General features: G+C 46.1%; 1 protein-coding gene across 1 annotated transcript in view; it reads left to right on the top strand.

Annotated features, from left to right (window-relative positions):
• The window catches only part of Ankh (ANKH inorganic pyrophosphate transport regulator), a 139323-nt gene extending 124497 nt beyond the window's left edge, over positions 1-14826 (top strand). The window contains 4 exon segments of the mRNA XM_059276191.1: positions 7145-7274; positions 10314-10437; positions 10980-11079; positions 12884-14826. Of these exon segments, the coding sequence (XP_059132174.1) occupies positions 7145-7274; positions 10314-10437; positions 10980-11079; positions 12884-12997 (468 nt within the window). The 3' untranslated portion in view covers positions 12998-14826.
• The last annotated feature ends 12710 nt before the right edge of the window (positions 14827-27536 follow it).

Genomic DNA, 27536 nt, shown 5'->3' with positions numbered 1-27536 from the left:
TGACGACCCAAGGATGTCTCCAAGAACGTGCTTTTGACTGTCTCATCAAACCTCAGTCAGAGGAATGGTTTTCGTCTTCTTACTCTATAGAAAAACAGGGATTATAAAACTCCATCCGAAGATGCTTATTTTTATTTTATTATTATTATTATTTTTTTTACCATGAATACGCTTGAAAAGGAAATGGTAGCATCCACGTCTTCACCAGTTATTCACGACAGATGTGGAATACCTGTGATGGCCAGCAGGCCGGACGGAGACTATCAGGTGCAACGTCAGCATCTTATCCTATGCTTTTTCCAGCTCTCCAGCACAGAAACCCAAGGTGTTTCCGGGATGCGTATGACCGGCTGCTGTATTCAGCGGGCCGACACTTGGCCAGCCTGACCTTACAGGGTTCCCCACCTGTGTCCTTCTCCTTCCCCGTGGAGTGCCTGTCCCAAAGCCGCCACCTCCCTCTGTCCTTTTCAGGTGCTGTCTCTTGTGGTTTTTCATGAAGTCGCCCTTCAGCAGGTGCTTAGCAGTTCCCTGGGATGTGGTAGTCACTCCAGCCTTGCCCCGTCCTTCCATGGTGCTCATCCCCATGAGGCAGTCCTACCCATTACTACATGCTACTGTTACTAGACATTTCCACGCTGGCAAGACATCATGACTTTCTCCTTCAGAACTGAGATGTGCACACGAGACATTGGCTGCTGAAGCTGAGCCCTCGGCTTCCTTTGGACGTCTCCTCCCTCCCAAACATGACTTCTCGTGTCCCTGACAAAATATGCACGAAGACCCATTTTTCTGCAAAGATATAAACAGGGATCTGTTTTATTTAAAACTGTTTCTGGTTGGCGGGGAAGTGGGGGATGATACCAGGGTGTCTTTGAACTAGAGGGAGCATCTCTTAGCTTCTGTTGTGTATAGTTTGAGGGGTGAGGATCCCGGAAGCTCAGTGGCCACCAGAGCCACCCTGGCTTCTTGTCTTGTGAATCTGAGCAATGAAATTTTGCAGGCCACAGGGGGTAATTTCAGGAAGAATTACTTTACTTGAGGGGGCTTAAGAGAGGAAGAAGACAGCTGTACCGGAGGGTCCGAGGGAGGGGCGGGCCCTTAGCCACACAGCTGTGGAGTCATAATGCTTCACTGATGGAGGGGAAGGGAAGGGAAGCGTTGTCAGTCCAGTTCCTTGCAGCCGCGGCTGTGGCCTGAGTGTGTCTTCCTGGCAAGAGTGCTCCTTCAGGGAAAAAGCTAAGGAAACAGCCGACCCCTTACTGGCTTCTCAAAGCCTCAAGGCCACGACAGAACCAAGGACGGTTTTTGGCTTTGACCTTCCTTTTCTGGCATCTCTGGGCTCCAGCTAGGAGGCTAAGAAAGAAAGTGGCCACTTTTCTTTGGGGGTCTTTTTACTCTTAACTGCCTAGCCAAATTCTACCACCCTTTCTCATCAATATTCTTTGGGGAAACTGTGGGCAAATACAAGCAGGGAAATGAAGTCAATCCTGACCCCAACATATCTAAATGAGTAGGATCCACTAGTGATGTTTGTTGGAGTCCCAGGAAGCCACTTGGATCAGTAGAAGCAGACAGGGATGACCTAAGGGTATCCAGCCACACGGAAGCACTGCGTCCACAGCCGGACTTTCTCACTGAAGGAAGCCAGCGTTGACTGCCTTTCTGGGTTAAACCTTTATGTCAGTATGAACCAATCCCAACTCAGCACACAGGCCCTCTAAGGAGGGTGGTGTTCACAGCAGTCCTGTAAAGGCGGGTACCATCCCATCTAGAAAATGAAGGAGCTGAGGCATTTTCACCTGGAAGCAAAATACTAAGAAAGAGTGGTTGGAATTCACCCCGGGCGGCTGGGACTCGGTACTAGTTACTGCTAACACCTCATTACCGAGCTGAACTCCTGATCCGTGTCTTTAAGCACTGGCCTCCCAGTGGGGGAGTTCAACCCAGTTGCACATCTGTTCTTTCTAGTAAATGCTCTAAATAACAATGATGCCCTGGACCAGGCATTTTAATTCAGGACAGCTGTATGCATTTTACTTCTTTCTAACTTCAGGAAATCAGAATTTCTCCTTGACTGCTAATTCTAGTTATTAGGCCATGGAGAAAACTTTGTGAATTTCTCAAATGCAGAACCATCAGTTTAAGGAAATTCAAAAGCCAGATCACTGTGCAACACTGTCTGTGGAGCAGAGGGCTCAGGACACCCAACAATGGATGCACCTCTCTCTTACCCACAGAAGCTTTGTGTGTTCCGAATTGAAATGCCAATGGAAAACAGCTGGCTTCTCAAATCCTGTTAATGAAACTTCACCATTGTTGACCTTGACTTTGATCACGTGACCCAGTAATGCTGTGTGGCGGTTCTCTCCCTTTCTGTGTGCTTTGACAGGATTTGTTCTTGGTCAGCCGGAAAGTGTGCTCTCTCCCCTATTTGTCTGTTTCTCTCAGCATGGGCTTTGGGATGCTCAGTGTATGCTTGGGGTTGTATCAAGGCTGTTTGATTGTGTTGCTCATATTCCCTGTCTTGGCTGTGGGGAAATCCAGTGGCTCTAATGTCCACTTGACATGTCCACTTGACATGTCCCACTATTGTTTTGCTTTCTGGGCACTTCCTTACTTCCTAGCACTATAGACCTTCCTGGATGGTGATAGTCTTGCATATTCCTAGCTCTGGTTCTCGACTGGGTTATTTCCCTAAGGAGCTCTGGGTCCTTTGGTTGGACAATAAATAGAAAACTCAAGATCTGGGCACCAGTTGGGCTGCTCTATTTTGAAGGCTCCTTCCTAATGAGATGATATGGACAGCAAATTCTGCAGCAGAAAATCCACCCCGCAGCTGCTCCAGGGCACAAATCATGCCCATTGTCAGTAGTTTGTTAGGTTTTCATTCTGGTTTGGAAAAGTCAATGTCACTGGCCTCTGCAAATATTTGAAGAACACAGCATGTCGTGGTCAACCAGGAGGACATGTTCTGAGTTAAGACTACACTAGGTGAACTCAGTAGTATTCCTAAAATACCCCCTGCAGAGGCAGCTCCCAAGTCTTGTTTTCTCAAACACTGGCTCTAATTATCATGCTAGGACATGGCCTCCATGTAGGCATCGTAGCTTTTAGCAAATGTCCTTCTGCTCCTACGTGGTTTGCATGTCCTTTTCTGGAGACTGCAGCAAATGTTCTCTTGTGGAAGACTGAAAGGCAACATACCGTTTTTCTTTACTAGAAGCCTAAAGTTTCTGCCTTCAGAGACTTCATGGAAAGGGAGAAAGAGGCCTCCCAAATGTAGGGCTCCTGCCCTTTGATGGCTTCTGCTGGGTGGAGCAGTAGCTTTTGATTTCAATCTTCCTAAAAGACAAAGAGCTAGACCCTGCATGTGTGTGTGTGTGTGGTTGACAACACCAGGGGCATGCTCCCTATCTGCCCCCTTCTTAACTGCCCTCCCCCTAGAGAGCAGATCGCTTCCTACAAGACAGGAAAGACTTCAAGGGAGCATCATCCACGTGGGAAGGCCAGAGGGAGGAATTAGCCACTTGGGGCATAAGCGTGCTCCCACCACACTTCTGACATGCAATAACACCCTCCTTTGCTTTGCTGTGTTGTGACTTAGAAGCTACTTTACAATGATTTTGCAAAACCCACAGAGATTGCAACTTGTGTCTGAGGCACTATCTCCTGTTCAGATCATCTCTCGCTACAGAACAAAGCGCACTAATGATTCTCTGGGAAGCCTGAGTTTTGAGCAGAATATGGCCTGTGTGTCACATTCTACCCGCTAAGGAAACAGAATGGCTCATTTAGGAAAAATCCAATGCACAGATCCATGGCAGACTGGAGGGGTGGTTTATAGCTTTACTGCTGTGGAAAATATTTAGGGCCCACCATAAAACAGCCCTGAAAGAGGGATCTTTCATCTGTTTGTGGGATGTGATATAGATCGGGAGATAAATTGTCTCCAGCACCATACTCCGTGCTGTTCGCACGTTGTTACTTGAAATTGCTGCTGTGCCTGGGCTGTAGGCATGAGTGATGTCACACTATTTGAGCCAGCACTGGGGAAAGGTGGCAGGCCACTTTCCATGGTACTCAGGTAATAAAGTCCCCAAGCTCCAAGTTGCTCTATCTGAGGGAGTGGGAATGGGTGTGAATCCTTCCCTCTGATTAAGGGTAGCACACCTGCTGCTGTAAACCAATTGAATATGCTCCCAGATGCTGATGAACGGAGTTGGGGGGGGGGGACCCATCACATGTAAGGAAAACATTTACAGATAATTTACACTTAATGTGTCACTGTGGCCAGCCTAATTCCATGAGACTTAAGTTACCCAAGTGTAAATGATGATGTCCTGTTCTGAGATTTCCATGTTCTGTTTTCACATGACTGCAACTCATTTTCTAATGTATTCAGTTTTATTTTAGACAAGACTTGCTTGTATTTTAGGGAAAGGAAATAAATATTTGATGGAAATGGCATGGTTTGAACATTATCCTCCCAAGTTCTATCATTACATTTCTAAATTAAATCAGCATAAAATGTAAAGTTGATTCTATTAGGCTTAGCCCGCTGCCTATTCATTCTCTTTCCATCCCTGTCCCCTCCCCTGCTCCTAAAGGCATGCCCCCCAAACCAACCCCACGTATCCTTCGGGTGGATTGCAACTGTATTGACCTATACTACGGGAAATTCTTTTGATGAATTATAATAGCCAACTCCTAAATCTTAAACAGTTAATAATTGTCTTATCATTTTTATTAGCTGTGTTCTTAACCTTTGTTTAGTTCCACATTCTCTCTCTGTATATATATCTCTTATAGTGCATTCTGACTCCGCAGGTTTCTTAGGTCTCACTGGTAGTATAACTGGATGACCTGTCCACCTGGCAGTTTCCCCGATCTTCTCTGTTTTTCCTCTTTCTTTCCCTGACTCCCCTGATTTAACAGACAATTCCCTAAGAACATGCTGGGGATGTGTGTCTGAAAGGTGTGATGGTTAACACTGTCAACCTAGCAGAATCTAGAATCATCCCTGAAGACAAACCTCCGCACCTGCCTGTGAGGGATTTTCCACATCATTAGTTGAGGCGACAAGACCCACCCTAAATGTGTGTGGTGCCATCCCATGGGCTGAGGGGTCCCTGGATGAACTGCAAAGGAGAAAGCAAGCTGAGCATGAACATTCATCTCTCTCTACTTCCTGCCATGCGATCAGCTGCCTCCCACTTCTACCCTCATGCCTCCCCCACAGTAATGGTCTACCTCTCCAACAGAACTAAGATAAGGCTGCCCTGAAGGTGCTCTTAAGGTGTTTGGCCGGAGCTAAGACAAGTAGCTAATACAGAAGGTGACTGTTGTGAGGTCTTGAGTAGGGAAGTGGTCTTTCTTTCAAGGCTCACTCAGTCACAGTTTGGTTGGGAGTTCTAGGAGAGAAATCACCTTCCCTTGAAACCTGTCCCCGCAGGTCTTATGGCTCCCGGCGCTGTGAGCTTTGTCTGCTCTGTGCCCAGCACTGATGCTGATGTGCCCAGCACTGATACTGAAGTGCCCAGCGCTGATGCTGATGTGCCCAGCGCTGATGCTGATGTGCCCAGCACTGATGCTGAAGTGCCCAGCACTGATGCTGATGTGCCCAGCGCTGATGCTGATGTGCCCAGCACTGATGCTGATGTGCCCTGCTGGCTCTCTGCCTCCCAAAGGTAGTTTCTCTCCATCCTGAAATCCCTCTCCCAGCTCTGAAAGGTTCGCTCTGCCCTCTCTCTGGAGCTTCTGGTATCAGAATACTAGACTTGTTTTAACACACACACACACACACAATCTAGTCTCACTCTCCCTTTATTCTTCAGCTCTGTCTTTGTGGCTAACTTCTGACTCCGTGTTCAGCTAATACCCTTTTCATTTCTATGCTTATCCTCCTAATCCTTGGCTCTTTCTTGTTGCATGATTGTCTTCTAGATCATTTCCATTCTGTTCTTGATCCATGGGTACCATCTCTTCCCCCAGCTCTCTGAGAATGTCAGTGAGATAGAAAGGGTTTTTGTTGTTTTATTTTTTTTCTTCTTCCTACATTGTCTTAATTTTCTTTTTGTTTTGACTTTGAGGCCATTACCAAAGTCTAGGGACCCCTGGTTGTGTGTTCATGTGTCTAAGTAGGGTACTGACAGCTGCCTGGAAGCTGTGACTGTGAACACAGGGCTAAGATGTCACCTGTGTGAGTCTCATTGCTGAGACTGCTTCTTAGGGAGTCTGAAACCTTCAGAACGCCAGGTCTTTCTTAGGCCAATGAGAAGCTGCTCTGGTTTCCTATCTGTGGGTCTCAACTGCTTTCTGTGAGCTGAAGAAAAGGCAGGTCCCCTGCCTGGAGTCCCCAGAACTGTGCCCTCAGCCACATGAGGCACCATTTCTTCTTACCCAGAGACTAATCTGCTCTGATAACTTAAGGGAAACAATCCCAAGCCATCCAGAAGGACAGTGTATGAACTGCTCACAGCTGATTTCAGCCAGCCTCCCATGGCCATGCTTCCCCACTTCCTAATCTGAGGGGAAGGGAAGTGGAAAGTGAGTTCTGCATTTCTGTTAGATTGGGTTCCATTTTCTGGAGTTAGCTAAATTTTCATACCTGCCCATTTGCTTTCCCAGCATTCCAGAGTCTGTGGTTGCTGTTCCTTCCTTTACCCTTGTAACATGAAAAATTAGCAGGTTTCAGATGACTCTGCATGTCTGTGTGGCAGATACCATCCGAACACTTTCAGATCACAGTCTAGTATTTTGCTAAGGCTGTAAATGTTGTTTTAATGGACATGTCCTCCCAGAACTGACTGAGTGAGCCATGGAAGACCCTGGCTAAGCCTCAGTGAAAGCAAGGTGGTCTCCTTTCCTAGTCCAGTTACCCATTCAGATGTCACCTACAGTGGATGTGCCACACAGGCTATCCCTATGGGGTACATGCAGCAAATGGACCAGTGCCCCCCACTGGCAGGTGACAGCAAGGCAGGAATGTGTAGCTGCAAGCCTGGAATACCAGCTAGATGCCCAATGAGCATGTTCACCATCTTGTGGAACACTTAGGGACCGTGTCAGACCTGACCTTTTCACTTCACTTGTGTATGCCTTCTCCTCACAACTGTGTTCAATGCTGTCCTGCTCCACCCTCCAGCTCTGCTTTGTAATGTTCTGGACCCCCAACGTCTCTGAGAAGATTTTGATAGACATCATTGGAGTAGACTTCGCCTTCGCAGAACTCTGCGTCATTCCTCTGCGCATCTTCTCCTTCTTTCCAGTACCAGGTAAGGAGCAGGGGATGAACGTTTCCACTTTATCCTCCTGCCCAGTGGAATCACGTCACTAGCGAAAGTATAATTACTTCGCTCTGCGCTAGGAGGGATGCAAAGACACCAGCCAGCAGGCTAACCACCCTACAAATGACCCAAACAGCACAGCTTACTTTTTCTAAGCTCCAAACACAATTAAAGGAAGTAGAACCATAAGGGCAGTGGGTGGAATTTGTGAGGAACAGTTGACCTGTCCTCTGTCTTGATTATTGGGGTTCCTCAAATCTGTGCGTGAATTACAGCCCATAGAGCATACACCAGAGAACCAGTTTTACAGTAGGATAATCTTCAGAGTTAAAAGAAAAGTAAAATGAATGAGCTTACTGCTAAAAACCTGAAGATGAGCTGAGAAAGAAAAAGACACTCAGAAAAGAAGACAAGGTCCAAATGGCTCTTGGCCAACAGTGACGTCAAACTTAGAGCAGAGGAAAGCTGACTCAGTGTTGTGAGGGTGCCTGAGCTGATGCGCGGGAAAAGCAGGCTGTGGGCCGAGTGATCAGGAAGCAGCTATTGCTATCGCAATTGTTTATCTGCGCTCCATAAGTATATTCTGTCTCTAAAGGTCATCTGCTGACCCAGCAACCTGTGAGAAGCAAGGACAAAGCCTCAGCAATCAGTTACTGAGAGGGAGACCTTTGTACATTTGCTTCTGCTCTTTGAAACGCTATACTGAATGCATGGCAACTAGTCAAAAAATATACAAAGCTGGGAGTGGAGCCGCATGCTAGGTTTAATCCACAGCAAAAGGCAGGCACACGGGACAGGAGGGAGGGAGGAGATAAAGGACTCCTCTGAACTGTTAAGGTGGAAGCCAGAGTAAAAAGTCCACACTTAAGAAAAACCAGGCGGTGGTGGCGCACGCCTTTAATCCCAGCACTTGGGAGGCAGAGCCAGGCGAATCTCTGTGAGTTCGAGGCCAGCCTGGGCTACCAAGTGAGTCCCAGGAAAGGCGCAAAGCTACACAGAGAAACCCTGTCTCGAAAAACCAAAACCAAAAAAAAAAAAAAAAGAAAAACTGTCATCTTTTTTTTTCCCTTTTTTTTCTTTTCTTGTGTGTGTGTGTGTGTGTGTGTGTGTGTGTGTGTGTGTGTGTGTGTGTTTTAGTCTGTTTTGTCCTATTCTAGTTTGCTCGTTTTCATTTTCTTATTTCATTTATTATTATTATTTTTTAGAGAAAGAAAGGTTTTGGGAGGGTGGAGAAGATCCAGGAGGAGTTTGGAGAGTAGAAACCACAATCAGAAGTATGGGGGGGGGGGGGGGCGGAAATCCATTTAAAAACAAAAAAAGATATGAGCAGGGCCAAGGGCATGCCATCTAGCCCCATGTTGGGCAACAAGCAGCCCGTGCCGAGGCCCCGGAACCTCTGGAGGCCAGTTCTTCAGGCTGCCGCCTTCTGAGCTGGGACAGGAGTGAAGGGATTGACACAAGACAGCTTGGGGCTGCGTTGTATGGACTGGCTGAGCAAGCTTTAGGAAGCTGATGGCAGCTGGAGAAGGCTACAGTGGGGGATCCAGACACGTGCAGTCCACTTTCCCTCATGGTGACCCAAACAAGCACAGCGGGGACCAGGCGGTCTCCTGGGTCGGGGTGAGCCCTTCTTGGTGGCCTTCGGTCTCAACTCTGCTGCCTTCTTGTAAGATGAAAAGCTCAACAGCTATCAGGCCCCAATGGTTCTTAGCAGTGTGAGGTTGGGCACCAGATCCGCACCCATTATGACCCTTGCCCTCTCCCTTGGCCAAACTGAAGCGGAGCTATCTTTCCCTTAAGAGAAGAAAATGAGCCTCATCCATTTTTCGTTGTTTACCCTGTGGAAGGCAGAATGCACTGTTAGACCAGGAAGACCGAAAAGTTGTGAATGATGCTCAGTGGTAGAGTACTTTCCTAGCATGTTGAGACCCTGGGTTCAACCCTCAGCGCTACAAGAAGGAGAAAAGAAAAAAACGGCAGGTTCTTCATCACACAGACCAGTCCTGGAGTTAGAGTTACCCGAGAGTAAGCGTATCTTCTCCAGGAGACTTTGCTGGCGTTGCCTAGAGGGGGTCAGGGCTCTTCTTCCCAACCAGCGCCAAGGTCTGTGTTCTACACAGCTGCGCCTTTCAGCTGTGCACGCACTGTCCACCTGGGCCTTCCTTCACAGTCAGTCTGGATGCCCAAGAGTGGGTGTGGGAAATAATACGTGCGGTGCCATTGTGCAGTGCCATTGTGCGGTGCCATTGTGCGGTGCCAGCCATTGTGCGGTGCCAGCCATTGTGCGGTGCCATTGTGCAGTGCCATTGTGCGGTGCCATTGTGCAGTGCCATTGTGCGGTGCCATTGTGCGGTGCCATTGTGCGGTGCCATTGTGCAGTGCCATTGTGCGGTGCCATTGTGCGGTGCCATTGTGCAGTGCCATTGTGCGGTGCCATTGTGCGGTAGCAACAGAATGAGTGAGCAGTGGCACTATGACAGGAGGCAGAAAGGAAAACGGCCAAGGGTGGGGTAGTCCGGCCCAAGAAGGCATAGTGGGAGATGGGGACAAGGTCATTCTCCTCTCTCCACTGTTCCTGTCCCCTCTGTCCTCTCGGACAATAGTGACAGCTTCTGCTCCCAGCTTTTCTGCTCACCCAGCATCAGCGTTGCCTCTTTTCTAGAATCTATCCCCCTACAGGGGGTGGTCAGAACTAGACTGGGGGAAGAGGAGCAGGACTGGGCTAGGCCATCCTGGGAATAGCCAGGCCTGCCAGAACAACAGTGATGCCGGCGGAGCAAGGCAGCTGCCTACAGCTGGTCACCTAGACGCGGGACCGAGGAGGCAGGAAGCTGGGTAGGAAAGGGGCCTGACCCCAGCTAGGCTCCAAAGTAGGAAGACGAGTGACCAGGCCTGAGTCACAGCAGCGTGGCTGGGAGTTCCTGCCAGCCATCAGCTTTTAGAGTTGCTCTCCTGGGCCCGCAGCAGAGGGTGGGATGAAGCGGGGTGGTAGCAAGCCCCACAGCTGACAAGTCCTCTCCTCGGCAGTGACTGTGAGGGCCCATCTCACTGGATGGTTGATGACACTGAAGAAAACCTTCGTCCTGGCACCCAGCTCAGTACTGCGGATCATCGTCCTCATCACCAGCCTCGTGGTCCTGCCTTACCTGGGGTATGTGTTTGCGGCGTTTGGCATAGCTATGTGACTGCGGGTCCTCTGCCACTGAAGTCTTCTGTCTAGAGGATTAAAGCCTGCATAACCAACTGAAATCCCCAATCATATTAGAGCGAGTAGTTCAGGGTGCTCTGTCTGCCTGCACCAGAGTGCCTTGAGATCTACACTAGCCTGGACACAGGTGATGCTCAAGGCTCACTTCCTGTGGTGAGGAATGTGCAAACCCATGGGAGGGAGGGAGGCCCCGCCCTCAGAACTCTTTTTCTCTAGTGATGGGGACACAGACTGGTCTCTAGGCCTGAGATGATACCAATGGACTAGGAGCTGACAGCTCCGCCCTGAGTCACAGGGGTCCACCACGAAGGTGGGTGACTGTTAGGTACTGTCCTGAACCCAGTGGATGGAGGATACCATTGCTCTGCCCCTCACTGCTCTGTGAGAGTCCTGGTTTTAAGCAGTAGCAGTTGAGTTTGTCATCAACTTGATCATGTCATGACTTGGTTTTAACAGACAAAATGTCTCTGTGTTCTCATTTCCAGGGTACATGGAGCCACACTAGGTGTGGGCTCCCTTCTAGCGGGGTTTGTAGGAGAATCTACCATGGTTGCCATCGCTGCGTGCTATGTCTATAGGAAACAGGTGAGAACCTATGGTCACAGCTTTGGGGACAATGAGGACCTCTCTGCCTTCACAGATAATTTCCCTTATCAGCTCTCTCTCAGGAAATCCATTCTAATCCTGCTGGGCTACCTCACCCCTTCTATACCACACCCACTCTGTTATAGAGATGCTCAACCTGAAAACACAGAGCTAGTCCATCCTATAGGCAGGTTATTCAAACTGTATGGGGTATATTTATCTGAGGAAAGAAATAGATGTACCCCATGAAGTTTGAATACCCTGCCTTCAGCTTTCCTCAGATCTCTTATGAAGTTCTCTGGGATCTGAAGCCCCATGTTATTCACCTAGATGAGATTAACCAGGGAGTGGATATAGACAGAGATGGAAGGAGCCCAGGGCAGATCTTGGCATGTCGATGCTTTCAGGCTGGGGGTTACAAAGGATCAAAGCTGGTAAGAAGAGCCCAGGGAAGCAATCAGGAGAGCCCAGGGATGGATGATGGAATTCATTGTGAAGGGTAGACTTCAGGGGATAAGGGGTCATGTGCTTCATGGCCGTGGGGGTCAGAAGGAAAGTGTTGAAGACTGTTAAGTATAGACAACTCTTTTGAGTTGTTTTGCTCTGAAGAGGAGAGGGCTATAAATGTGATTTCAGAAAGCCAGTTAAGATGGAGTGAAGTTCAGTGAAGTGTTTGCTTTGGGGACGTACCCAATGAATGGGATACTAGAGGACAGCCAAGCCAGTTGGCCAAGTGCATACCAAGGGGGTTGGGCAGCTGATAGGAATCCCCATTCAATTTGGGAGACAGTCATGGGAACTCTTCTGGCTGCTTTTGCTTGGGTCAGTTAAGTAAAAAGCCAAGTTGCCCCTGACAAAGGGCCATGATGAAGGCCAGAAGACAGAGAAGGGCGTGTGAAAGCCTGAGCTAGCCTGAGCTAGCCAAGAGAGTAAAGAGTGAAGGGCTGGGAGAGCAGGCTGGGAAGGCCCTGCCACAGAGGACAGCCCCCTGAAGTGGGCATTGCAGCACAGGACTTCTTGTGGGCCCCCAGCCACATTGGCATTTCCTGCTGAGATTGGAGATTTGAGCCTGAGGTCAGAGTTCTGTCTGGCGAATAGGACTCAAGAAAAGCAAGGAAGAATGCAGTTGTAATTGCTGAGCATTCCATTTAAATCACAAGGGGGGGGTGAGAGGATACAGACGGCTGAAGGCCAGGACTAGCATGGGCAGAGCAGTGATGGGATCCAGGTTCTGAGGAGAAAGTCCTGGGAGAGGCGGAAGTAGAAGTCCTCTCACTTGGATCTGTTGCTCAGAGCTTTGCGAACACAAGGTCTGCATGGGCCCAGGAATGACTGAGTGACGACTGACTGCCAAGAAGGCCCTTTCTGCAAGGACAAAGCAGCATGGCAGTGAGGCCACCAGGAATTAGGACGTGCAGTGAGCAGGACAGAGTGAAGCCAGAGCTGTCACAGGGGACACCAGCCAATGACAGATGGAAGGACTAGTCTAGAACGTAAGAGTCAAGGTTGGGGCTTTAGCAGGACACGGGAGAAGCAAAGCCTCCATTTGAAAGGGCTGTAGGGAGCTGGCATCCAAGGCTACATTCCAAAGAGTGACAGCAAGGATATGAAGGACAGGGTCCCCCAAAGTACCTAGCACTGTGTGCCAGATACACAGCAGGTCCATAAATAACCACAGTGAAAGGAATACATTGAACTAGATTCATCCTGGGTCAGGAGGCCTCACCCCCTAGATCCCCGCTCACGGTACTGCTATGGTGTGTCCTGTCCACACACCCACTCTGACGTGTCTTCTTTTATCTAGAAAAAGAAGATGGAGAATGAGTCAGCCACCGAGGGGGAAGACTCAGCCATGACCGACATGCCTCCAGCAGAGGAGGTGACGGACATCGTGGAGATGAGGGAGGAAAATGAGTAAGCACAGGCCGCCAGGGGCCGTGCAGGGACGCTCAAGACAACAGCTCCATCTCTTTCCTCCTCCTCTTCCTCCTCCTCCCCGCAAGTTGTCTTCTGAGTTTTAATTTTTATTTTTGGTTATGAAAGAGGCCTTGATTTAAAGGTTTCGTATAAATTCTCTAGCATACTGGGTATGCTCACAGATGTGGGGACCTAAAGAAAGGTCTTTACTGTCACTTTGTAAACACAGAACCGCTGACTTCATGCCCCTGCTTCATAAAAACCCAAAAGATAGAGCCACCTCTCGGTCGACGTTTCTACTCCCTTGGACAATCTCCACTTTGGAACCAAAGGACTTGGGCTGTGCCGTTGCCTCTCGGGTCAGACTCTTTCCTGTCCGTGTTTGCCTCGTAAGAATCAACAGGTTGAATGAAACTCAGCCTCTTCTGACTTGCTCCCCAAGACTGTGGCTGTAACAGTGATGTGACCTGGTGCCCATCACACCCTTCCCACTTTGGAGTCATGAACTATCTACCACACACACCAGTGAGCCACAGGCTGCAGCCCAGAGTCTCCCTGCTCCCAGACGAAGAGCTGGGGGTCACACTGGGCCGGCGGAAAGGAAATTTAATCTCCTGTAGAAATCGGATCAGAGTCGCAGATGGACTTGATCATCAGCATCTCGCGTTGTTTTCCTGGTTTCCCTGAGTTGCCGCCCCCCCACTCCCCACAGTGTATATACATGAGCTGACTTTCCAGGGGTGTCACGGAAGTGCCCCTCCAAATGTCAGCGTCCTTCCGCATGACTTTCCCCGAAGGCTTGCTTTTCACTCGCCTTCCCTGAAGATGGCACTAGATCGAGAGAAGTGGAGCGTTCTAACTGTCCATTTCGTTCTTTACAGTGAGCAGAGCTTTAAGTCGTAATCTAGCAGTCTAATGCCAGGTTCCTGTCTCGTAACTTCTGATGTAGATGTGTTGCTTGTTCCTGCCGTTTGTCGTCACGGCCCTGCAGGACAGGCAACTGAGTGTGCTATGGTACGCCCCTCCACACCATAAAGCAAGACATTTTATAAACAAGTATCAAAGTCACTATGTGATACCCCTGAAATAGTGCATTGGAAATCCATTTAGTGCAGTATATTTTTCTAAGTTTTGGAAAGCGGGTTTTTTCCTTTAAAAAAAAAATTATGGATACAGTTCACTAAATTCCTGATTTAGTCAAAATAACTAGACTGAAAGAACCTAAACAAAACAAATATTTTAAAGATATAAATATATGCTGTATATGTTATGTAATTTATTTTAGGCTATAATACATTTCCTATTTTCGCATTTTCAATAAAATGTCTCTAATACAATTCAGTGATTGCCTACGTGCTCCACATACCTACAGCTCACTCTGTATGTTGTACCAGTGACCGTTGTATGTCACAACCATCTTACAAAGCCCTTTGTCTATGAATGGATGGGCCTGTAGATGCCAAGGGAACCCTTTTTCATGATGGGCAACCTACGGAGAAAATAAGCCCCTTGTGCAGACAAGTAAAGGTTGGAAGGGCAAAGGAAAATGGAAAGAGAAGGCAGATCTCTTGTGTTTATTTTTTCAGTGTTGTGTAATCCTCATGTTAGGACTGGCAGGGCAAAGGTTGACTGTCAGCTACACAGGCTTGCATTCCCATCTCTGGATACCCCATGTCCTTCATCCGTGCCCACCATGGAAACAAGTCCTTTGTGCTTCCGTAGTGCTTGTCGGTGATTTCAGGGGCAGATCTGAAAAGGTAACTTCAAAGTCTTAATTGTATTGGCTTTTTAAAGTACATGACTAGAAAATTAAACAGCAGTATTTTTTAACACGTGTGCCTATGTTTATGCTTCTGGGGTTGGAGTTTAAGTATCAGATTGCAAAAGCAAAATCCTTTCCCTCTAAATTTGAGAAAGAACAGCTAGTGACTCTCCATTGTGCAGTTCAAACACGTGGCTTTAAGTCCAAAGCCACCTCACTTGATCAAGATGAAAAAAGTCCCTGAAAACCCAGGATGTAGTGCCAGGCCCAGGCCTCGGCAATGGAGCTGCAATTCTGCAGGATTTGTTCAGACTTTCATCTTCTGGTGAGGGCAGGCTTCTCCACACATTACCTTCTCTGGGCCTGTGTGGTCTCCTGACATCCTAAGGCAGCATTCCAAGATGCCATGCTGTTGTGGTCAAATCAAGAATTCCATCATCTGGACTTGGGGTCTGGACTTGGGAAGGGGTCACTTTCTCTGCTTTCCCAAGGCATTAGGGCAGCCTACTTCACCGGCCTGGTGTTGTTTTCAAACACTTTGCTCAGCTGAGAGACAGAAAAGGACCATGCCTGTGAAATCCCCTTGTCGAGGACTGCGGGAAGACCAGGTACGACTTTCTCAAGGTTAAGCAACTGCAGACAATTACAACCTAAAGTTGCAAGGGCCGGAGGCAGGTTTCCATCTGAACACCGAGAAGTCAGCCTTGCTAGAGCAAGGGTTCTCTCGGAAGAAGTAGGGAGGACTGTCTTCCTGAGGGGTGACAAGGGGTCATTCTAAGTGCACACCTGCCATTTGCTTTGCCCTTGTTTACTGGGTCCTGGCACACAGGGCATCCTAAGGCACCCGGGAACTGAGTAAACAGGATTGCTGTGACTCACGGCAGGACAGGCCTGCCACTGCGGGGCCTGGCAGTGTTGAGGCTTGCGGCTGGCAGGAAACTCACCACCGAGGACTCTTTCATTGGAAAGGCCGCTTGTTTGCATGTGGGGGTAACAGCTGGTCAGTCACCCCTTGCTGCCCTGGTGGGCTTCTCTCACACCACAGGTACTCCTCTCCCATTTGAGGCCTTCTGGTTTTTGGCGTTCGCTGATGGCTTTCCTTGGCCATGTCCGTGGAGGGAGGGCCTCAGAAATGAAAACACTTACTGCTGGTTTAAGCTGCGTTAGGAGGCGGAGTGAACTTGGCCTGCAGTGGTTTCAGCACGTCAACTTCCACCGACTCCGGGCACATCCCTGCAATGCAGCCCCTTTCTGCCCCGGCAGGACTGAGTCAATTACACACCTGATCATGGGAAAGGTTACTCCATCTTATCTTTAAAGAAGGAATTAAACCGCTCCCTTAGTGCAGGCCTGAGTGTGGGTGTGTGTATGCCTGCTCTGGAGATAAGTCTCAGGGTTAGTCAGACACGCCCTCCACTGAGCTACACTCCTAGCTCCCAGCTCTCCCACCCTCCTACCTATTCTGTTTGGGGATATTTTCTTCTGAAATGGGCAGAGGGAAAGGAACTCTCTTGTAGCTTCACCACGTTCTCCCCAAACTGAAATGAGAGTGAGATATGTGTTACAAAATAGGAAAGACCAATATTCTTGTAATTATTTATTTTTAGGTTTGGGGGGGGTTGTTTTGTTTTTGTTTTTGTTTTGAGACAGGGTTTCTCTGTGTAGCCCTGGCTGTCCTGGAACTCACTACGTAGACCAGGATGACCTGGAACTCACAGAGATACTCCTCTCTCTGCTTCTTGAATGCTAGGACATTCACATCTGGCCTCTTGTAATTAAATTGTTACCTTGAGAAATGTTTTTTTGATACTGATTTTTTTTTTCCCTGCTTCAGTAAAACTTTCAATAGAGTGTGACCAGAACATTACGTGCTGGTTTGTGATGACCAGCCAGGTGTCAGACCTAGAGTATTGCAAGAGAGCTAACTGCCGAACTTAGAAGGGAACCTCTGGGCACCATCAGGACAGGGGTCTTCTGTGTTCTCAATGCCGCCCCACACTTTCAGAACCAGAAGTACAATGCTGTCTCTGGTAGGACCTGGGAAGGTGAGGCAGGTGACTTCAGGGTTACCTGTGCAAACCCGGTGGTTTCTGTCGGCCTTGCCACACAGCCCCTATACAAGGCTCTTTTTTATAGAAAGCATCTGAAGCATCAAAAAGCATGGTTTTGAGCAATGTATTTGGAAACCATGAGAGAGACTTCTCTGTGTGGTTCTTCTGAGCCTCTATTTTTGTCATTCCAAGTAGCAAAACATCAGGTGACTCATCAGCTGATCTAACCACACATGAAACAGGATGTAGTGGAAATCTGAAGAAAACCGTAAGAAAGCAAGCCTGGGTCGCCTGCTCATTCAAAGGCTAGCCACTAAAATTAACACCCCAAAGCCAAGCAGGAAAGAAAGGGGCCTGTAACCCAAACAACCCCAACTCCACTTAGAGGTCAGGAAACACAACTAACTGCATAGTTTACTGACTGATCTCAAAAGGGAAAATAACGCGAAGACAAAGAGACTTGAAAGTTCATTTTTTTTTCCCCTCGCAAGATGGAAGGTCTGTTGTTAGCTCTGCTAACTGATATGGCCCCCTGCTGAGAAAAGCACCTCCATCAAAGAAAACAAATTCTCGGCCAAGTACAAGTGGTTCCAGAATTGTAACTAGTGCCTTCAAAAATTTTAGTAATAAATTTTTAAGGTTTTTATTTAGTACCTGTCTTTGAGTGTGTATACTTTAGTGTGAGCATTCACACAACTGTGCACACAATACGGAGCCCAGATTCATTGTCTTGCTTCCCTGCAAACAAACGGGGTCACTTTATGAACCTGGGGCTCAAATTCTGTTGCCCAAGTTGGAAACCATCAAGACCCATCAATCTTGTCTCTGACCCCCATCGCTCGTTAAGTGGATGCTGGGGATCTGAACTCTTGTCCTCGTGATTTCAGGGTAAGCCCTCTGAACCGCTAAGCTCTCTCTCCAGTCCACTGATAATTTTTTCTCCTTCATTTGCAATCAATCAACCAGAATCTCTCAAAACCTATTGAGGAGAGATGCACTTTTATAGCTGCCAGATACACATGGATGGATTTAGTGAATGTTTTCAGATAGTACCTCCTTTCAGTAAGGTCATGTAGCTCCAAGTGCACTTTACCAGCAAGAATGGTCATCCACTTCTGCAGAAACAAACGTCAACCAAATACATACAGTGAAACAACATGCAAGAACTGGGAGTCTTTTTACACCCAAAGTAAGAGTTCCTTGATGTACAAGGAGATGAGGACAGACCAGCTAAAACTGGTTCTGACACAGCAGCAGTAAAGTCCCACTGTTTCTTCTGGTCAAGAGGATAAAATCTCTGGCCTGGGCAGAAGCCTAACATCTAAGTTACCCAACACGTTAGAGTGAACACAGTCCAGCAGGTCTACCACCTGGGAGCACACCAGGAAGGTGGGAGCACCCACAAGGCAGACTCACCTTAAGCCAAGCTTAAGAGATAAGGAAAATAAATACCTTCCATGAGATACTTTTACTTCCCAGAATCCCAGCCCCCAGCACAGTCCCTCTAAGCTGCCTTGGGGTTTAGCTGCGTTCTTACTCCAAAAGGTACAACTTCCCCATTGTTCTGTCTCCTTTAAAAGACTGGCAAGAAGCGAAGTATGCTTTCTCCAGTACTTCAGGATTCCATGCTTTTTCTCTAAAGCTCTCTCCCCACCACGTGGCTGCCTGCTGCAGTGTGGCATGGCTTTCTTCCTTCTCTTCTCCTTTCCCCTGGAGGCAACCACTGAGATTTACAGCTTGCCTGCTCTGGGAGTTTTCTTTTTTAAACTTATAAAATTGTCCTCGAGCTTCCATTTGATCCATTTTTAATAAAACTCTCATTAAGGAGACAAAGAACCCCAAGAGGGTACTCCAGGTCCTTTCACTTTGAGTAAACCTTGATTTTGACTTTCAAACTCTCCTGCCTTCTAATTCTTTAATCAGAGGAAAAAATGAACCCATTCCTACACCCTAGACAGTATCTGCTGCTATACAGTATATAACTTCATGGAAATTCAGTGTCATGCACAGTGGTGGTTGCTATAAATGTCAGAAACACGTTTCCAACCATGGGTCCAGGAAAGGCAGCCTTTGGAGCTGCAGAACATTAGGCCAGGGGGACTCTGGTTCCTGTGGTGTAAGGCTGTGAAATTCCAAGACCCCTATTTCATGAACCAACTTCTGAAAGTGAAGGTCATACCACCTTCATGTCGTAGAGCAGATTCAGGGTATACACCACAGGAGCTAGCACTCCACAGTGTCTGTCATGTCACCACGAAGCAGGCTCATTACCCCGGGGGGGGGGGGGGTGCCACATCTATATGGTCTTGGAGGCAAGTACCTTGTTCCAAGTACTCAATGACAGAGTTTGCTTTGCTTTGTGGTCTCTTACTGAAGTGACCATCTAAAGCTGGTATGGTAAGGTGTCAGAGCTCCAGAAACCTGACGGACTCACACATGAGGTTCTGTCCCACATCAGCACACCCTCCCTCGCTCCCTGAAGGGCAGCTTCCAACCTAGAGGCCTGGAGCCCAGAGCAGAGCCTTCCACCCTTCTCTGGCCTCTGATCATCTGCCCACTCACAGTCTAGGCTCCTTCCTGCCTCAACACTTCATGTATGATCCAGTTTTAGAACACAGTATGCAATTTGACAATGGGAAAGCGGCCTCATTCCTAAGGTCGGAACACGACCAGCAATGCACATTTCCCGCTCTAATGAAATCCAGACTGGGAACCACTCCTCACACATGCTGCTTTGCCCGCTTACAGCCTTTCAGCTTCACAGCACACTGCAGACTGAGTGCCAGTGTAGAACTAGGTTCTTCGTAGTTTCTGGATTTTGTTATTCTAATCATTGGTTTGTTCACTCACCGGTCACTTGATTTCATAATCTTAACTACGGTTTCCCCACTTTTCAAATTTACATATTAAGTTTGGCCCTTTGCCTCAGTAGCTAAAATCTCCAAGGAAGAGATTTTTCCCCCCTGAACTTCCTGTCATAGTTAAACATGATCTACTTTACTTCAGATATTTTTTCTGCATTATGCTTTTTATTTCCCACCACTTTAGGCATACTGACAGTCCTTCTCTGAACTCTCCTCCAATTTTTCTCTGCCCTACTCATGATATGGAAGTCCCAAAGTTGCTCAGATCTGAGAAGAAAACCTGCCAACTCCTGCCATCTGAAGTCTGGTCCACAGTCTTTGAGGGGAAAGCCCTTTGACATCATAACCCAAAAGATGACTTTCTCATATTCCTCATGCTGTATTGTTTTACTATTACATATCCATAATCCCTATGGTTATAAACATCCTACTAATTTGCTGCAAGGTTTCTTCTTTATTGTTTATCTTTTAATTATATCTTCTATTCTGCTTATACTGTGAGTTTTCTTTGCTTTATTGTTTTGTTTTGAGATAGTCTCATTAACTTACCTAGGATGGCCTAGAACTCATAACCCTCCTGCTTCAGCTTTCCAAATGCTGATTATAGACAGGTCATCATGCCCATTGCAATTTTGAAGTACTAAGAAGTCATGTTCTTTGCTTCCACCAAGGAAGTGGGACATAATGTGTCTTCCTATCTGGCTAGAGTCAAGGGGAGCTCAGTATCTGGCCACCCTGAAGACAGTTTGGAGATGCACTGGCCCAGGTGGCAGGAGTTTCCCTCCTCGAAGAATGGCACCATAGGGAAAGTCTACACGACTCTCCTATTTCTGTAACATCCCTGTCTAGACGAGTCTCATGCATCACCTACACACACATACACACACACACACACACACACACACACACACACACACACACACACAAAATCAAGGTCCCACTAACCCTGTCCTACCTCCTAATGCCTCTCACTTCATCCCTTCCTGTGTCTTAGCTCAGGACTCCTGGGGAACCAGGTACCCTCTTCTGACTTCTCCTTTCTGACAGTACCAAGGGCAGCACTGGATGGAGGGAGGCAAGCAACTGTGTAGCTAATTCCACTCCTGTTACCCGGCGATTCTTATGTTTTATTTTAAAATGTATTCAGTTTCAGTGGGGGTGTTACCAAAGGACAACTTGCAGGGGTCAGTCCTCTCCCTACACCACATGGGTCATCAGGCTAGGTGCGGGCTAGATGTGGGCCTCTAGAACAGTCTTTTATCCAGGCCCAGGTGTCCTCAGGACCAGGATGTCACCAACTGGTATTTTGTATCCTCCACCCCGCATACCCATTATTGGCATACTCACATACACTGCTTTACCTCATGTACTACAGAGAAAGTTCTGGAATCTGCTAGGATGAGTATGTTGCTTTTCTGGGCTGGCCCTTCTACTCTAGGTGTTGAGTGTCTACAAAGCTTGAACTGACACTTCATGTCCATAAGGGCTCAAAAGCAAAAGAGAATTCACGAGATCGTCCCTTCATGTCGGTGCACTGTCCAGCCTGGCAGACGCCAAGCAGGACAGGGCTAAGCGGCAAACGTCTTCATTTGGCTCAGAGCTGGCCATGTCAGTAACAAGGCTGGCTGGAGACAAAGGGTCATCTTCAGGCTGCTCCGTCATCAGACTGCTGGGTGTCACTGGATTCTGAGGAGCTTACAAGGAGGAAGCATTAGCATACCAAGGCAGCTGTCAATGAAAGGCCCTGGACTGGGGAAAGGGTGAAGGATAGAAGGGTCCCTGACTGGACCCCAATAGGAGAGAATGTGAGCTAAGCCTTGGCCAGGCCCGGGGGTGGGGCTGGCTTGGGGCAGTACTTGTCGTAAGTTAAGATCTTGGCTCTGTCTCTTGCCTCCTTCCTCAGATTCCAACTGTAGAGAGCCAAGTAATGAGTTGGAGTACTCTCTCATTCAAGATACAAAGGGGGTTTTGTTGTTCGTTTGTTTTGTTTCCTGTCAGTAACATGGCACTGCTCTCTAAGAGATGCCTTCTGAGGACTACAGCACCTATTGGTCCCTTGCTTGACTAATTGAGATCTCTGTTCCCTGGTTTCCAGTGCCTTTTTTCTGTGACAGTGCCACACAAGTTCATGCTATCCCACTTCCAGATGCATTCCCAGCAACTAGGACGGTCAGCACAGACCAAAGATATTCTGTGCACAGCAGTCTTTCCTCAGCAACACGTGACAAGGACTATTATTGGAGGCCTGTTTTGCAGGCTGAGGGCATCTTTCTCCACATCTGTGGCATGCCAGCAGCTTGAAGACCTCACTACTACCTGAGACTGAAGAAAAAGAGAGAGAGAGAGAGAGACAGAGACAGACAGAGACAGAGACAGAGAGAGAGGAAGGAAGGAAGGAAGGAAGGAAGGAAGGAAGGAAGGAAGGAAGGAAGGAAGGAAGAAAGGAAGGAAGGAAGGAAGAAAGAAAGAAAAGGTTTCTGGGCTACAGGCTGCTGGATGGAGGCATCGATCCACTGCCTCCCAGAGTCAGAGAGCATGGCTCCCAGCGCTGGTGGTGAATTACCTCCGCCATGTTGGGAGGCTGAGATGGGCGGAGTCAGCAGCCAAAGCTGCTGTTTCAGTCCTAGCCACGCTACAGTTTAAAGCAAGAGATTCACAATAAGACTATTTATAGTATGTGTAAAAATGTACATAGGCTTGGAAGAGAAAGAAAAAGGAATATATACATTTATATAAATAAATTGTTTTAAAAAATAAAGTTTTTAAAGAGACAGTAAAAATAATATAAAAAATAAGCCACGTAAAGATGGATATTACACAGAAAATCTGGATTATGTTGTCTTTGGGATTTTTAACCACAGAAAGACATTTGATTGAAAAGGCTGCTAAGTTAAACCAATATATATATATTAAAGGTATCTTGACTTCAAAATTTATGTCTAAGGATACATTGCTTTGGATAAGAGATTCTGCTTTTGTTTCCACAGAAGATGAGAACCTATGGATTGCTTCCAGGCTAATATGGTTTGATCAAGGAAGACCCCGAGAGGTCTCCAGATGATTCAACATCCAAAACAGGTTCAAGGCAACTGGCTCGGAGAATACAGCATCACAGACTACTCCAGTCAGGACTTGACCATAATTCTTAATTTTCTCAGGATCCCCATAAGATTGCTAGCACCCTCAACTAGCAGGAAGTAGTATGAGAAGCTATGCCCAAATTCCCAAAATATTGTTTATAAATGTTTATTTTTATTTAAAGGGGGTTGACTATAATTGCAATCTCTTTCTAAAAGAAGAAATGAGGATATGACATAGAAATGTAGGATATAGATATTATAGGAAAAAAGGGTAGATTATTGAATCTACTTTTAAAGAGCAACAACTTGTTTAAAATATTTTACATTGCTATGGATTTTAGTTTATTGCAACAAATTTAAAGTTAATTTTGTTATACTGTATGTATATTTCTACTCTTGTTTAAGGTATTATGTTTGTGCAGCTCATTTGAAACTGCGATATATAATTAAGAAATGCAGATAATTAGCTATGACAATCAAATTTATAGTCATGTTAGTTAAGTTCTTAGGTAAAGATATATTTCAATTAGGGAGGTAATCTTCAAACACTTCAAAGGTCTACAGAATATGGCATTTAAAATGTTTTAAAAATTTAGACTTTCCTGGACAATGAGACACATCTGCTCCTGGAAGCACCGATTTACTTCAAAGAGGATGATGGACACTGAAGACACTCCATATGGAGTTTATCTTCTTCTTGGCAGAACTGGCCATTTAGGTAAGAAACTGTTCTTGCCTGGACTGACAAAATGTTGTATAGACTGGACATGCAGTACCCATTGAAAAATGACCACTACATTTTGCCAAACCAAGACAAGATGGTTCTTCGGGTTCCTGCTTCGCAGAGGAGACTGCCAAATATTCTACAGGATACAGGGAGAAGTGGCTAAAAAAATTCTATGTCTATAGGCTGAAGATGGATGCCCCAATGTTGCAGAGGAACTTTAGGTGACTGTCCAGGCAGCCAGCTGTCTCTTTCATTCTAGATTTTTGGACGTTGCTTACAATGCTCTCCCTGTTTACTTATATCCTTCTGGGGTCTTTGATGTAGTTGAAGACTAGATAGTTATAATTGTCCTTGGTCATGATAAAAGATAAATTAGATATGAAACTTTAGACTCACAAATATAGGATAGATAGAACATTTTCTTTAATTTTGCTAAATACAAATAGACTAGATATTGTAACTATAATTCTTGCTTGATAACTGTTTTGTTATATGTAATTTTACTATGTTAAAGTTAAAACCTTCCTTCTGATTAGACAGAAAAGGGGAAGTGCTGTGGGATGTCTTTCTGTATGCTGTTACTATGTATTGTTGTGATTGGTTAATAAAGAAGCTGCTCTGGCCTATGGCAAGTCAGGTTATAGCAGGAAATCCAAGAAAGAGACAGGAAGGAGAAAGGCAGAGGAGAGATGAGAGCCAGCCACCCAAGGAGCAACACATAATGGGATGCAGGCAAATCCACAGAACATGTGGCAATAGATAGATTAATAGTTTGGGTTAATTTAAGATATAAGAGCTAGCTAGCAAGAGGCTTGCCATAGACCATGCAATTAGTAATTAATACAAGCCTCTGAGTAATTATTTTGTAAGCGGCTGTGGAAACACAGGACCTGGGCAGGACTGGAAAAACTTCTGACTACATGAGACAGACTACATATGGTCAAGACAAAGAAAGATTTAGGGAGGATCAGTTATTTACCTAAGCCAAACTCATCTTGCTTAGAGTAGGCAGTGAAACTGTTTTTTCAACCCAGATCCATGGCTAAAACTCTGGACCTCTAGGCACTATGCTGATCACATCATGTCTTCTAACTTCAGCACTGTCCAGTAACACTACATCAAATCTTAACCCCTCTGACCCAAAAGCAGTGACATGTCTGAGTTGACTTCAGCACGAGCTAGGCCTTCAACAGGATGTTAGGAAGTTCAAGCGCAGGTCCCAGGCTGCCACAATCCTTAAAAGCAGATGCTTAACCACAGCAACAAAGCAGGCTTTGGAGTTTTCTAACTTTATTTTTAGTTGTTTTCACCATCCTTGGCATCTGTGTGTATTAAAGGGATCAAAAGCAAAGATCCAGAGTAGGCTTAGCCTCGAACAGTGAAGACAAGGGGCAAATGACAGGAAACTTTCACCCCCATGTGCCCGGCATCTGAGATAAGTTCACAAGTAGGAAATAAGAGAGCAAGAGCCCAAACTGCCCACAGCTTAGGGGGGGCATGGTTTTCAGGGCAGTGAACATCTAACCAACATTGCCATGACAGTGTGCAAAGAGCAGACTTGGCTATCAAGTAGACAAGAGCACAGCAAAGTTCATAAGAGCAATCTCCTGTCATGATGATCCCCATGGAAGAAAAACACCCTCCCCACAGGTAGAATCTAAGACTAGGCTACCAACTTCCTCGAGCTGCTAAAATGCAGGTAACCAAGCCAGTGTCCTTTCATAGACAAATGGAAATGAAAGGGAGTTCCTTACATAAGTTCATCTTGGCTACTCTGAAGTCACAGCAATACAGTGGCTGCTGTGTTCTCATAAGGACTACCATATTTTTAGCACCATTGATTTTTGTTGCAGATAAGGCAATTCCCAGTAGCTAAATGAAAGCTAATCACAAAATTTATTTTGAGGTTCCAAATTAAGGCTCAAACACCCATGGTTACTAGGAAAATAATGACCAAGACTAGATATTTTGAGCTCAAAATCCTTTTCTTGTACTGACTTACGTGTTACTGACTTGTGAAAACCAGCAGAGGGCATAGAACTAAATCCTAAACCATTGACTCTGAAGATTTCACGGCTCATGAATGTCTTCACTCACATCCATTCAACTGCTGCTTGGCTAAGTGCCAGATCCCCCTATCTCTCTGAGAGATAAAATAAAAGGTTTCCTAAAATAGTTAAGTGTTAAATATTATACTTACTTTAAAAGAAAAGGCTTAAATTTTGGGGGCAGGAGTTGATAGAATATATCGTTATTATTCATTAACTCTTCTATTCTCTTATAATTTAATCACCGGTCTGTTGGGCATCTGCTGCTTTTGTTTTTATATAGTGTGGCAGCTAGGGTTAACTGACAACTTAACAGAATCTAGACGCCCATGGGACATGAACCTCTTGGGCTTGCCTACAGATGGCCTTGATTGCTTTCGCTGAGGTAAGAGAATCCATTCACCATGGTGGCACCTTGTCCTGGCTAGGAACCTGGACTGTATAAATGGAGAAAGGAGTAGGCAGCAGCATGCTTTGCGTTTCTGCCTGTAGATGTCAAGGTCCTGCCACCTGACTTCTCTGCCATGATGGATCCTTGAACAGTGAGCTAAAATAAAACCTTTTCCTCCTAAGTTGCTTGTCACAGTTTTTTATTACAGCAACAAGAAAAGAAACTAAGACATACATCATTTTAAAGTGCATTCTAAAGCCAGTTCATCCTTCAGCTCACCTCTCACAGTTCCCTAGACTTTCTTAAAACTGTAAATTGACATTGTGCTCCGCCTCTACCAAACTGGGGATCTGGTGTTTCTTTCAGATGAAAAGTACACAGTGGAGGCTTTCTATTTCTACTGCGGTTATTGCTTTTTTAAGAAACAACAGATCTTACAGCAAAGCTATCTATTTTATGTACACCTACAAGCAAGATTCCTCAGTGGTTTATGCTCCTAAAAATATCCTCCAGCCTTCAACAGGGAATACCTGCAAAGTAATGCTTAAGAAAAAAAGATAGGAAACTGATAAAACTAAACTTTTACATCAAAAGAAGACACAGCAGGAAGTGTATGTCAGTCCTGCACATGTATTCACCATTAGAGGTTCATCATTGGTGCTACATCACCTCAAAAACACCTAGAAGACCTTCACAAAAACAAGACGGCTGGTTCTCAGGTAGAGAGCACATGTGGGTGAGTGGAAGGGACAGGAAGAACAGCACAGAGCCACTTCGGAAATCAAAAGGAAAAAGCTTCAACACATAAAAACTCACAAATGCACCTAGCATGGTGGCAATACCTAGAATCACAGCTCTCAAGAGGTGAAAGCTGGGGGATGACTATGTCTCAAAAAGTCAAAATCAATCAACTAAATTAACAACAAAACAAAATGAAAAACAAAGATGTTCTTCCAACAGAAGTTTTATCAATCTATATGGTATGAGATTTTACTTAGTAAGTCCTAAAACTGGAAGGAAAAAAATACACAAAACGACATGCAATGTCGTTTTCTTTCAAGAAAAAGCTCATCAGACATTCCTGAATATTCTGTAGTATAATCAAAGTGTCAGCGGCTAGACAGGAAAACAGGATGGCTTTTTCTCTGTGCAGGTAGAGAATTTCCTTACACGTTCAGGAGGAAATGCAACTATCTCAGATCAAACTCTAAGTTAGAGGCACTAATGCTGCCATCATGACACATACATGTGTCAACCAACAGGTGTTACACACCCACAACCAGTGCAGGTGAGTGAGAAAATGTGAAAATATTCTGAAAAGGCAACATTAACTTTATGGGACATAATACAGGGAAACTGTATCTAACAATGTCACACACAAGAACAAGAAAGTACTATTACATATAAAGATGTTCCTAGAAGTCCAGTTCAAGTTCACTAAGATTAGAATTGTCTTTAAAATGTAGATAAGCATGAGTATTACCAAGAACATTACTAAAATTCTATAGTGATGTCAGCTCAATGGACAGCTTAAAGGTACCCAAAGGGCACAGATCACTCACACTGGGAATTATCTAAACATTTCAAGTTCTGCTTTCAAAATTGTTCAAACATGAA

This window comes from Peromyscus eremicus, chromosome 11 (assembly GCF_949786415.1).
Source record: "Peromyscus eremicus chromosome 11, PerEre_H2_v1, whole genome shotgun sequence".
Taxonomy (NCBI): domain Eukaryota; kingdom Metazoa; phylum Chordata; class Mammalia; order Rodentia; family Cricetidae; genus Peromyscus; species Peromyscus eremicus.
This window is presented reverse-complemented; position numbering and strand designations above follow the sequence as displayed.